General features: G+C 26.9%; 1 protein-coding gene across 1 annotated transcript in view; it reads right to left on the bottom strand.

The window, feature by feature from the left end:
• The window catches only part of LOC129988474 (C-Maf-inducing protein-like), a 113890-nt gene extending 105156 nt beyond the window's left edge, over positions 1 to 8734 (bottom strand). Inside the window, exon 1 of the mRNA XM_056096708.1 lies at positions 7829 to 8734. Coding sequence (XP_055952683.1) covers positions 7829 to 8305 — 477 coding nt within the window. The 5' untranslated portion in view covers positions 8306 to 8734. The remainder of the gene's footprint in view (positions 1 to 7828) is intronic.
• Between the last annotated feature and the right edge of the window lie 4785 nt (positions 8735 to 13519).

The raw sequence follows: 13519 nt of genomic DNA, 5'->3' as shown, positions 1-13519 counted from the left end.
ATGAATATGTTCATGAATAGATGATGAATAGAATAGCTCTTATGAATTTGTACATAAATAGATGATGAATAGAATAGCTCTTATGAATGTCTTCATGAATAGAATAGCTCTTATGAATGTGTTCATGAATAGAATAGCTCTTATGAATATGTTCATGAATAGATGATGAATAGAATAGCTCTTATAAATGTGTTCATGAATAGAATAGTTTTTATGAATATGTTCATGAATAGACGATGAGTAGAATAGCTCTTATGAATTTGTTCATAAATAGATGATGAATAGTGAATGTCTTCATGAATAGAATAGTTCTTATGAATATGTTCATGAACAGATGAGAAATGGTGAATGGTATAAAATGATTGGGCATGAAACAGTCCAACTTGGAAACGATGAACTGGGCATAGTGAAGGGAAAGGTCATTAAAATATTCTTGAAGTGGGACTCTCAAATACAGACGTGATGAATTTTATGAGATAGCTTGATACTGCAGCTAGAAAACATCTTATGGAAACAGCTTACAAACAAATCTTTTTTTAAAGTACAACCTAATTACTTAGCCTTTGAAAACTATTTTATTATTATTTTGAATTTATTTTAATGATACAATGCAGACGATTTTAGTTGCCTATCAATATTCTCGATATAACTTGAAATATAGAAATAACAGGAGATACTGCTTTTTAGAAACATTTTCCTTTAAAAATTTATCCCTCCCCCATTTCTATTTCATATAATTCCACCCTGATATTCTTTTCATCAGATAAATAAAATTCTATTATAAATAGGGAATCTTTTATTTTCAATTTATTCCTTTTTCTTTTCTTTTTTTATTTTAGAGAGAAGATGGAAAATATTTCTCTACTATTGTTTTAGATAGAAGAGAAAGAAATTTCTCTATCCATAAATTTACTGTGTCTGACGAGTTGGTGGTTAAACTTTGATCTTAGATCGACAAGCGCATTTGATGAGAGGTAGAAAAGTATGAAAGAGAGTTGCAATAAAATAACAAGTGTAAAAGATACATAGTGTCGAGTGTGACACATCACCCCCCCTCCCAATCTCTCCTTATTAGCACATCTTCAATTGCTTGATTCTATTAATAGAATAGTTCTTATGAATAAATGATGAATAGAATAATTCTTGTGAATATGTTCATGAATAGATGATGAATAGAATAGCTCTTATGAATGTGTTCATGAATAGATGATGAACAGAATACTTCTTATGAGAGCTATTCTTCAATTGCTAATTAACGTCCGTCTCCTTACTAGTTACAATACACTCGACTGCTTTGCCTCGTTTCTTACGTTACACCTGCTAACTAGTCATTCTACATTGCATCCTTATTTTTATGAATATTACATAGCATTATTACAGAAATTCTTTTATATTTAAATGTTTTGTTAAAAACATTTTGCATTTAGTCGCATGACCCTTGTGAAGAGTGTTAACGACCTGATAATAAATAATATTTATAATTTAAAGCGGATCAAATGAATATAACAAAATTCATTTTCTTTAACCCTTTAAAGGACTATTTTTTTTCTAGTCATATTATGTTAAAATATTTTTAGGCTTGAAATTAGAATAAGAAAAGGGATTCATTTAGCTTATTAGATAAATTTAATTTGATTAATTAATTAATTTGGTTAATTAATAATTAAGTATCAAATCAAGGCACATCATTTTGTGTAAAATAAAGAACTAAATCATCTAAGTTTCTGTCTTTCTAAAAAACTTTTTGTTGACAACTTATGTCAACCTACATGAATTCATACAAAAATTGATAAATTTGGTGAGAAGCATACTACTCACGGCCCTAGAAAGGGTTAAAATAATATCTTCCAAACTTTTTGATTTAACTGAAAATTGAATTTGCACAGATTTTAATAATTTTCTTTTGATATATTCGCGATTGTCGAAATATTTATTTCTACTCTCTCACTAAACTTTAAACAGACTATCATTTATTTTAACCTGTACCAGGCTTGTAAAAATGGTATTTTGTAATCACTTGTTTATCCAATTAATACTAAATATCCATTCAATATTCCATATTCATTATCCATTTAATACTCCATATTAAAATTCTGAAATTTCTTAGAGATTTTTTTCAGTAACAACACAATATTTTAATATTTGCAAAAATTAACTATAAGTTAAAAAATAAATTTTGATTCCATATGACGCACGCCATCTAGTAGTGAATTTAAGATAAAAATCGTCACAACATTCCATAATATTTATAATAATGAAATCTGCAATAAAAAATTGCTAATGAGTGAAAAATAATAAAAAATAAATTTTTGGAGAATACAACTTTATTAGGGTTTAAATAATATTTTGAATATTTTTAATAAAAAAGTTATGTCAGAATAAAATAGTAAAAGCGTGAAGCAATGAAAACAATGCAAGAAAAAAAATTTAATCCCAATAAATAACATAAAAAGAGAAAATTTAAAATATTCATTGAAATATGAAATATTTTACAAAGGTGACAAAAATTCGAAATTTCTCAAAAGTTTTTTCATCAGCGCGCAAAAGCATGTATGCTTTTGCTTAAACCACCATAAATTTGATTAAAAATAATTATATTCTACTTTGTAGTGTACAGAAAAAGGCGTCTTTTCAAAGTCAGTTTTTAAATTTTATTTTATCATTTTATCTGTATTTAAATAGGTTATTCCCACTCTTTTTTAAATTTCTAAGAAAGCAAACATAAATAACTGGTGTATAATTTACTCGCTAAAGCTTCTAAAGTTATGTATGAAAAAAATCTCTGCTTAAGGGCATAACAATTTCTGTTATTTATTTTAGAGATTCTCAGATTTTTCACATTCTTCTTACTTTCTAAGAATGCAAATGTATATAACATAAATAAGGCATAAAGTTGTTTACCCAGCTTAATACCCGAGATTTCAGAGGTCTAAAACAATTGCACATCTAGATGCTTTGTGTTGAAATCTGAAACGTTTAATATTTTTATTAAAAATCTAATAAAATTTATTTCCTTTGTTCCAAAGTCCAAAAAAAAAGTCTTTGGCGAGTGGAAAAAAAACAATAAAGTATTGTTGTCTGTATTAATATTAATTAATTTTCCGTTATTGCTGGAATGAGTTTATTAAATTCATTTAATTGGAACTCAATTTTTTAATTCCTGTATACTATTAAACATTTTTTTTACATTTCCAATAATCACCGTTAAATCCAAATATATTTATTCGAAATTCCTAATAATGTAAAAACTATTTAATTCCTTGAACCATGGATTTACAGTCCTGATTAGATGTCAATTTTTATTTTGGACATTCATCATTAAACACAAACATATATATTCGACATATTCCATATGTCGAAGGGATTGTTCCTTTTAAATTAATTGTTCCTAACTGTGAAATACAGATTGAAAAATCAAAAAAGAAACTATCTGAAATATAGGTTTAAAAATCAGAAATGAAACTATCTGACAGATATATTTAGAAATCAAAAATTAAACTATATGAAATATAAGTTTAAAAATAAAAAAATATAACTATTCGAAATACTAATTTAAAGATCAAAACTGAAACTATCTCAAATATAAATTTAAAACACAAAAATGAAACCATTTTAAATACAGATTTAAAAATCAGAAATGTAACCAGCTGAAATGCAGATCCAAAAATCAAAAATGAAACTATCTGAAGTGCGGATATAAAAATAAAAAGAAAATAATGAAACTATCTGAAATGCAGATTTAAAAATAAAAAAACAGAATGATCTGAAATACAAATTAAAAAATAAAAAATGAAACTTATCTTAAATACAAATTTCAAACTCAAAATAAAACTATCCAAAATATATATTTAAAGATCAAAAATAAAATATCTTAAGTGCAGATTTAAAAATAAAAAAGTGAAACTATCTGAAATGCAGAGTTAAAAATCAAAATTGGAATTAGTTGAAATATAAATTTAAAAATAAAAAACATAACTGTCTGAAATACAAATTTAAAGATTAAAAATAAAACTATCTCAAATAAAAATTTCAAACTCAAAAATGAAACTATATCAAATACAAATTTCGAACCCAAAAATAAAAAGCTATCCAAAATATAGATTTAAAAATCAAAAATGGAACTATCTGAAGTGCAGATTTAAAATTTAAAAAAGGAAATTATCTGAAATGCAAATTTAAAAATAAAGAATTAAATTATCTGAAATGCAAATTTAAAAATAAAGAATTAAACTATCTGAAACGCAAATTTAAAAATAAAGAATGAAACTATCTGAAATGCAAATTTAAAGGTTAAAACTGGAATTATCTGAAATACAGATTTAAAATTTAAAAAAATTAAACTATCTGAAATAAAGATTTAAAAATCAAAAATTAAACTATCTGAAATACAAATTTAAAGATCAAACTAATCTTAAATAGAAATTTTATACCTGCTATCTACTACCTAGTTCAAATACAAATTTAAAACCCCAAAATGGTTCAAATATTGATTTAAAAATCAAAAATTAAACTGTCTCAAATACAAATTTAAGACACAAAAATAAAACTATGTCAAATATAGAGTTAAAGATCCCAAATGGAACTATCTGAAATACAGATTTAACCCCCCCCCCCCAAAAAAAAAGAAACTATCAGAAATACAGATTTAAAAATCAATAATATAATTATTTGAAATAGAGATTTTAAAATCAAACATATTGTCGATGTGCAAAGATGGCGCGGGAAAGCAACTTCTACAAATACTCCAACAGCACATATATATTGTACAATCTTGTTTTATACTAAAAAAGAATTGTAATATTACTAAATATTGAATAATTTATTGAGAAACATTTTGTGATACCTAGATATGTGAAAATATTTTTAAAAAGCAACGAAAATAATGTGATATGATTCAAACCTGTAATTGCAAACTAAATACGCATTAGCCAACAAAAATTGAGGATGCAGCAGAAAACCGATTGACTTCCAACCCACGGAAATAATGGAATTAACAATTGGACTCTTCATATTCACAATGGCTCTAGGAAACTTACTCAACAATATCTTCCACAAAATATTATACTAAGATTCAAATTTAAGTTAATAAGAAAAAACTCAAATAACTGTATCGAATAAAATAAAGCTATATTAATTTTGTTTTCCTTTTATATAATTCCATTCTATTCTTACTAAAATATTACTATTGGTGTAATGTATAAGTATATGTAGTTATAAGTATGTACGTAGAAATAAATGCATAAGTTTTAATTCAGTATTAAAAATTAAATATTTTATTTAATTAATTACTTTTATTTTACTGATAGTTTTCAAAATCAAAAGTATACTATGCTGAATTGACTACATTATTTATGAAATGAAAGTTTTGTATATACAAGATAATGAAATGTCTGTTACTTATACATTTCGCGCTAATAACTAAACAACATAGTGAGTAATGTATTACTTAAGTAATTAACACATTAGCTAATTAAACATAGATAATCACTACACAATTTGTGTGGTTACGCTGATAGTTATGTGACAGTTATGTAATTTTCTGCCCTATATATCAGTTTCTTCCACGAAATATTCGTACCATATGTATTTTCCAAGTTTGCAGATATTGTAACAGGTAGACAGTTCGAGAGATTAATTACACTTAAAATTCTAATGAAGCAATACAAATTAAAATAACCACAAAAATAATGGTTTGGTTTTATCAGCAATAACTTGATGCATGCAAAAAAGCGTATAACTTCAATGATTCAAATGAAATGCAAAGCGATAGTTACATTCCATGGATTTGGAATTGACATCCTTCACATGAATGATATTTTATTTGCTTTTAATTACAGAGCACTACAATTTAATGATAATCTTGGAAGAATTATATTTAAGAATTTATAAGAAATCCATATTTAAGAAATCTTGAGAAAATTACCAAATTGAAAAATGTGATATAGATATGCATAGAATGAAGATATGATGCTATGTGTTGCGCCCATATTGCACTCTGATAAAAATTCTTCAGAATAATAAACTGATATAGACAACATCATTCACTTCGCTGTTTAAATATTAGGTTATCCAGGTATATGCAAGTTAACTGTTAATAAGTGAAAATTATAAATAACACATATTGATGTAGATAATATATTTTTCAATTTTATTACTCATTCAAATATTAGATTTGAATCAGAAATATGAATTCTAACAGGTGGAAAAATTAAAATGGTAAATAACACATTTTGATATAGGCAAAACTTTTTAATTCATAATTTAAATATTAGATATGAGCCAGAAATATGCCTATTAACATATGCTCTAAATAAGGCCTAACAGGTAGACAGTAAGGTCATAAAAAAGCTGATATAGGCAACACTTTTTAATTCATAATTTAAATATTAGATATGAGCCAGAAATATACTTATTAACAGATGCTCTAAATAAGGCCAAACAGGTAGACAGTAAGGTCATAAAAAAACTGATATAGGCAACACATTTTTATTCATAATTTAAATATTAGATATGAGCCAGAAATATGCCTCTTAACAGATGCTCTAAATAAGGCCTAACAGGTAGACTGTAAGGTCATAAAAAAACTGATATAGGCAACACATTTTTATTCATAATTTAAATATTAGATATGAGCCAGAAATATGCCTCTTAACAGATGCTCTAAATAAGGCCTAACAGGTAGACTGTAAGGTCATAAAAAAACTGATATAGGCAACACATTTTTATTCATAATTTAAATATTAGATATGAGCCAGAAATATGCCCATTAACAGATGCTCTAAATAAGGCCTAAAAGGTAGACAGTAAGGTCATAAAAAAACTGATATAGGCAACACTTTTTAATTCATAATTTAAATATTAGATATGAGCCAGAAATATGCCCATTAACAGATGCTCTAAATAAGGCCTAAAAGGTAGACAGTAAGGTCATAAAAAAACTGATATAGTCAACACTTTTTAATTCATAATTTAAATATTAGATATGAACCAGAAATGTGCCTATTAACAGATGCTCTAAATAAGGCCTAACAGGTAGACAGTAAGGTCATAATAAAAACCGTCAGATATCCACTATTGAAAAAATTATCTCTAAAATCTTCATCTCTTAGATACTAAAAAGGATAATTTCTAAAAAGGATATCAAGAACTTTATATGTAGTTTTCTTTAATAAGAATCGATAATGTTTCGCAGTCTGTGCTGGGTCTGAAATTTCAGTGTAAATGATTCGTTTTCATTTTGTAATAGTATCTCCCTTAACATAGAGTAGATGTAGATTTAACAAATATATAATTATATGATGCGTTTCTCTAAGGAAATGACAAAGGTGCTAACTAATTACCTCATAAACAGTAAAATTCTGAACATAAGAATATAAATTTCAAAAAATTCAATTACACACGGCCGACAACCTGTTAACTATAGAAATTTTGCTATAAAAGTTTACAAAACAGCAATGTTTAGCATGAATATTAAAAAAAATAATCACTTGATATAAAATCACACTAATATGAAGAAAATTCTCCCCATCAAAACATAAAAGCAAAATATTACAAAACTTAGGCAGAACAATAATATTGCACAATATTGCCCAATATTATAAAATAATAACCGGTATTCTATAATATTTTACAATATTGCCCAATATTATAAAATAATAACCGGTATTCTATAAGATTTTACAATATTGCCCAATATTATAAAATAATAACCGGTATTCTATAATATTTTACAATATTATAAATATTATTCAGTACTCTTCAGTATCTTTGTGCTTTTGAGGAAATATTGTATTTAAATAAATTTTAAAAAATTGTTTTGTATACTCACATTTCTCGAAGTGATGAAGTTGTCATCCAAAATCACATGATGACCTTCCCATCTTCTCAGAAATCTGGAACTCAACAACTTGCTGATGACTGTTCTGGTATGGTTCAGACGACACACATGCACCAGTCCTTCGTACACCAGCTTGAATCTTGGTCCTTGAGGACTACTGGGGGGCACAGGGGACCTGGAAGGGGAACAACAGTTTGATCTACTGCCAGAGATGCCTGCAGATGTGGCCGGATCACTGCCGGACGATGATGAAGAGTCCACCGACAGATTCCTCATGTTGGACACTCCCAGGAGATGTCTTGGGTCTTCCAGATTCAGGCTATTGTTAGAAGTCCTGAAATTCGGAGAGGGCACTCTAGGAGTGGAGGGAATGCTGTCGTCTGGACTGCTGGTGGCCATTGAGATCTGGAGGGTCACTGGACTCTTGACGCCAGAGTTGTTCCTTTCTTCTGGTGGCGATGGATCCATTGTTCGGTCTTCTCGAATGCTGTTTCTGATGATAATGTGTGACTTTATATCATAGTTCCCATAAAATATTAAAAGGAATCGTAATAGTTTCTCTAAGAGATAAGAATTTCCAAGATTCTAAATCTTTGAGCTGATCTCTACAAATTTGTCCTAAGTTCTTATGGTTATTGGAATGATCTAGCAGGTGTGTGAAGAACAACCAAGTTGATTGTTGAAATTGCTCTACTAATATTTCATCAAGTATATCGAATTATTCAGTTATATTGATAACTGTTTTTGCGAATGATAAGTATAATGTTCTATTTCTTATAGCTAGTTAGCTGTTGGTATTCTGCGAAGTAATAACAAGCAGTAAGTTTCTGGTTTAAAGATTCTTTTTCTTATGTTCCAAATTAATGAATTTTATTAGCTGCTGCTAATTAAAATAACATTAACTTCTTTACTTTGAGTCAAACAAATAATTATCACCTCTATATAGTAATATATAGGGTTAGTTTTAGTTTTTGAAAAAGGATTTGATATGATAAATTAATTTCAAACTTCAGAATTATTGATGTAATAATTCTAGAGTAAATGTAATTTTAATGATATTATTCGATAAACTTAAGTTCTCTTTATTACTTTCGATAATAATAATTCAGTATAGGTGTATCGAAACAATTAATAGAATCTCATCACATGTGATATAACAGTATCTGAAACTGACGTTATAGGCTAAAAAACAAACAGCCAGAAAAGTTCATAATTAAATGATATTCCAGTTCATTTCTGAAACTATATTAGGTAATTTCTTCCTCTCCGGCTATATGAAATAAACTGCAGATCATAATTTACATGAAGTAACTACGAACACATTGTCAAATTTTTACCTCCATAGCTCCAAAGCACTGCGCCGGTTGCAGTAACGAAGTAAAACAGTACCTACACATACTCGATTACATTATAGATGTTTTCATTGCGTCACACACTGCACATTATTCAAAACACACTCAGTGTGCATCACCACACTGCCGCAGAGCAGGAAATATACTCTAAATCCCACACCATCCGGGATATACCGTGAAATATCCAGGCAGAAGTGACCAGTTGACAATTCACGCTGAACTATTAACACCAACTGGCTAGCACTCCTTACTTCTCTGTAGTCAGAATAGAATATACCGATGATTTCACGATAGAAATTGTCTTTAGAATCAATCGGCTTTGTTCATGGAATGCTAGAATGTGGAAGAATTAGAGAGACGTGATTTAGATGAGGAGAATTCTCTTCCGATCAGCTGGGCAAGATGGTACCTCGGATCAGGGTTACTGCGATCAGAACGTCTTGGGCGATGAAATGTTCCGGAGGATGTCGCCAAGGGAAAGGAAAAATCGCCAAGTTCGCCACTATCCGTTCGATTGGTTACACAACAGATCGGAGGTTTCTAGATCATTTAGAATTTCGTACGTATCTTTTAGTACAGGTTTCAATCAATTCTTCTACTGATTCTTGGAATTTTAAATTTTAACAGAGGGTTTTAGAGGATTTTTAATCGTTGTTTAAACTTCAAGTTGTTAAATTCTATTAAGCATTTGATACATAATTATTTTTGTAATGGATTTTATTGCCATATTTTTTTATAATTATAATAATTTTATAGCCTTTGTAACGTAAATTTTATGATGAAACTGCATCTAAAAATTGCCGAATTTAAAGTATTCTCAACAAGTTATACTTCGATTGATAGGCATTAAAGTTCCAAAAAAAAATTATTTTGAATTTTTTTAGTCAATATTATTAGGAATTAAATTATTGATTTAATTAGTTAAAGACACGTTTGATGGAAACGATAACTCATTTTTCTTCGATTAACAAATTAAAAAAAATGTCAGGACTTTCTCTTCATACCATTTGTTACATATATATATTCAAGTATTTTCAAAGTTGCCTTTTTTGATATTTGAAAGAAAAAGATTTGTTTTTATTTTAGTTTTAATGATAATGAAAAATTTTTTTTTAATTTACATCTCTTTTCCTCTTTCCAAATTGTTTAAATGTTTCATGCAGTTATAAGAAAACGATTTAAAAATCCTTCCAGGAATTAGAATCTGAAATTGATACTTTTTTTTTACAAAAATCTAGAAGAATTCCTCATCAAATGTGCAGTAGCATAAAATGAGTTTCTACTTTTTGAAATGTAAGACCGAAATTAATACTATTTTTCTTTATATTTTTGAGTCAATAATAAATAGCTTTAACTCTTGATAATTTAGATATTAATAAATTCAAAGCACTTATTTAATTTGAAATAGTTTCCGCACAAAAAAAGGAGAGCAAAAAGGAACGAATTTACAGAACAATTCAATGGCATGCTCAAAGGATTCTCATGACGAATATAATTACATTTGCCATGTAACTATGACACCATGTAAATTGACAGTTACTGCAAAAAAAAATGGTCAGAATGAAAATTTTAATAACTATAAATAAAAAAAGAATGTATTTTCATTATATAAAAATGTGAAACAGATTTATTTTTAAATTGGGATATTTGTCGTAAAATAAATTATTTTTTATAATATACCAGACAATTTTAAGAAAAAAAAAACATTTAATAAATTTTTATAAGATTTTAATCTCTTGAAAAATGAAGTAAAAAAATTATTTAAATGTTTCGTTTGCTAGTACTTTTTCATTTCTTCACATAGCAGTGGTCTTGAAATAGAATTCCGCGAATCCCTGGATGTCATGAGATGCCCTTAAGTATGCTACAGATTGAAAAATAGAAACCTATCAATATTAAAAACACAAATTCTAGCAATAACTTAATGCAGAGTATGAAATGTGTGTGATATAAGAATTGGAAACGCCAGTAACAAAAATTATGTCATTATTATGTAGATAAATCAAATAACATTATACAAATTTAAAATTCAGTTGCATTTTTTCCTTTATTTTCATTTCAACCATTACTTATGTAATGTAACAGAAATCTAACTTATAAATACATTTGAAGACAAGTATAGGATTACGTTAAAAAATCATGTTAAAAAAATCAGGATTGTAATGAGATTAAAAAATTTGAAGACAACAGTCGTATACTAACCCTTAAAAAGGAAAAAAATGGAAATGTATTATAACTGCAAAAATAATAATAATAATAATAAAATAAAATAAATCGACCTCCAAATTTTTATGAATTTCTGTGATTTAAAACTCCACCGAATTCAAAAATAAATAAATAAAAATATTATATATGCTTTTTTAAATATAAATAAAGTAATTAATATATAAAATAATTATAATTTTATATTACAGAAATTGCAATTTATTTCTGTAAAATAAAATTTGATTTAAAATTCACGTATTTTTGAAAATTTTATCTATTTTTTATTAAAAAAATTTAACAATAGCATTATTGGTGTGAATGGAAATTTTTTATCTCTTGGAAGCCAATATATTCAGACACAGTTCGTTACTGTCTTTGAAATGCATTAAAGGGAAGTAAATTTTCAAATTAAATAGTTTTTTCAACATGTAGTACATTTACAGCTATTTTTGCATGATTGTTAAAAAATATTTCTCAAAAATAAAAAAAATTTGGAATAATCTTCCATCGTCATTCTCAAATTTCCATTAAAGGATGTCACTAATAAAGTATGTAAAAAAAAAAAGGATTGTGGTGTTATTCAATTCAACATTAACACCAATAAAGAATCATTTTAAAGTCTCAAATTACGTATTTCGCAGACAATTTGCTCCTGTCTTTTAATTATTTCGCTTTTTTTTATGTTTTTAAAAGATAATGAAAACTAATAAGATAAGCAGACGATTTTTTGCTTCATTTTAAAATCTAAAAATTGCTGTTTAGTTTTCATCAATCGTGTTATGTTTTATGTAATTTCCATAATTTTGGAACATATTTATTTTTAGTTATAACCACGAAAACATACCTACAAATAAACGCATTTAAAATGTGCACGTTTGAAAACATGTTATAAATTTAGTTTCGCGCGCTTTTAGGAAAGAATTTTGAAGAATATTTTGCTTTAAAGTATTTCAGTGGAATTATTTTCATATAGTGGGCAAAGACAAAAAAATTAAAAAAAATAAAATTCAGATCTTTATTTATCTTTTCCTTCAAGCAAATTAACTCTCAATATAAATTATAAGTTATGCTCACAAACTTTTGTTATTTTTAAATTAGATTCCAATGCATCGCATTGTGTATTACAGCTCACATAGTTGATCACATTTTAACACTATGTTCCATTTTTTTACCCCTTTAACTTCACTATTTTATATATATAGAGAGAGAGGAGGAGAGAGAGAGATAAAGTCATGCATTATGTTAGATCTTATAGATTATGGGAAAAATAATATGAAAAAAATCTTTCATTGAATTTACATGAGTCTACCTTTTCACAACAATAGGTTAGGCTCAAAGACCAAAACAATTACCTAATGATATGAAAACCAATAGTAAAGTAATAAAATAGTTGATAAATTACGAAATTATAAATAATTAAACCTTGACATTTTACGTTACATATCACTTCTAAAACGTCTACTTTCTTTCTCATAATTTATGAGATTTTTAATTTGAAAACTGACAGTTCGCGCCAATAAGTTAAATAAAATAAATAAACCGGAGCAAAAGTAATCAATAAAATTTTTTTGTAGATTTCTATCAATAATATCCATTATTTCTTTTGAATATTCTTGAGTATAACTGTTTCAGATTTTAAAAAATTTAGAGGATGAAAACTTCTCTTACATTTATTCGCTTTCCTTTTAAGAATTAATTATCCTAAATTTAATTCAAACATCTTATATTTTCATTGAGCATTCAAATGTATAGTGATATTTTTTCAAAAATATTACTGTTTCTTGATTTTAAAATTTTGTCATTAACCGATTTTAATTGAATATTTTGATTTGTATAATAGCTTCAGCTTTTTCTCGTAATGAATCCATAAATAATTCTGTAATTGTCAAAAAATCCCAACTTAAGATTTTGATGTATTTTCTCATTTTAGACATTTTTGAATTCTTCTCCCCCCCCCCCCAAGAAAAATTAGTGAAATAACACCCGTTCTATCTAACTCACTGTGAATATGATTATTGAAAAAAATCAAGGGAATTAAAAGGAATGAAATTTGTTATTTTGGTTTTACACCGGAGTTGCATTTATGAATCAAATTTTAAACTAAAGCTGTCAGTTCGTAGACTCT

This window comes from Argiope bruennichi, chromosome 10 (genome assembly GCF_947563725.1).
Source record: "Argiope bruennichi chromosome 10, qqArgBrue1.1, whole genome shotgun sequence".
Classification (NCBI taxonomy): Eukaryota; Metazoa; Arthropoda; class Arachnida; order Araneae; family Araneidae; genus Argiope; species Argiope bruennichi.
The sequence above is the reverse complement of the archived record's forward strand: the minus strand, read 5'-3'. Positions and strand labels throughout refer to the sequence as shown.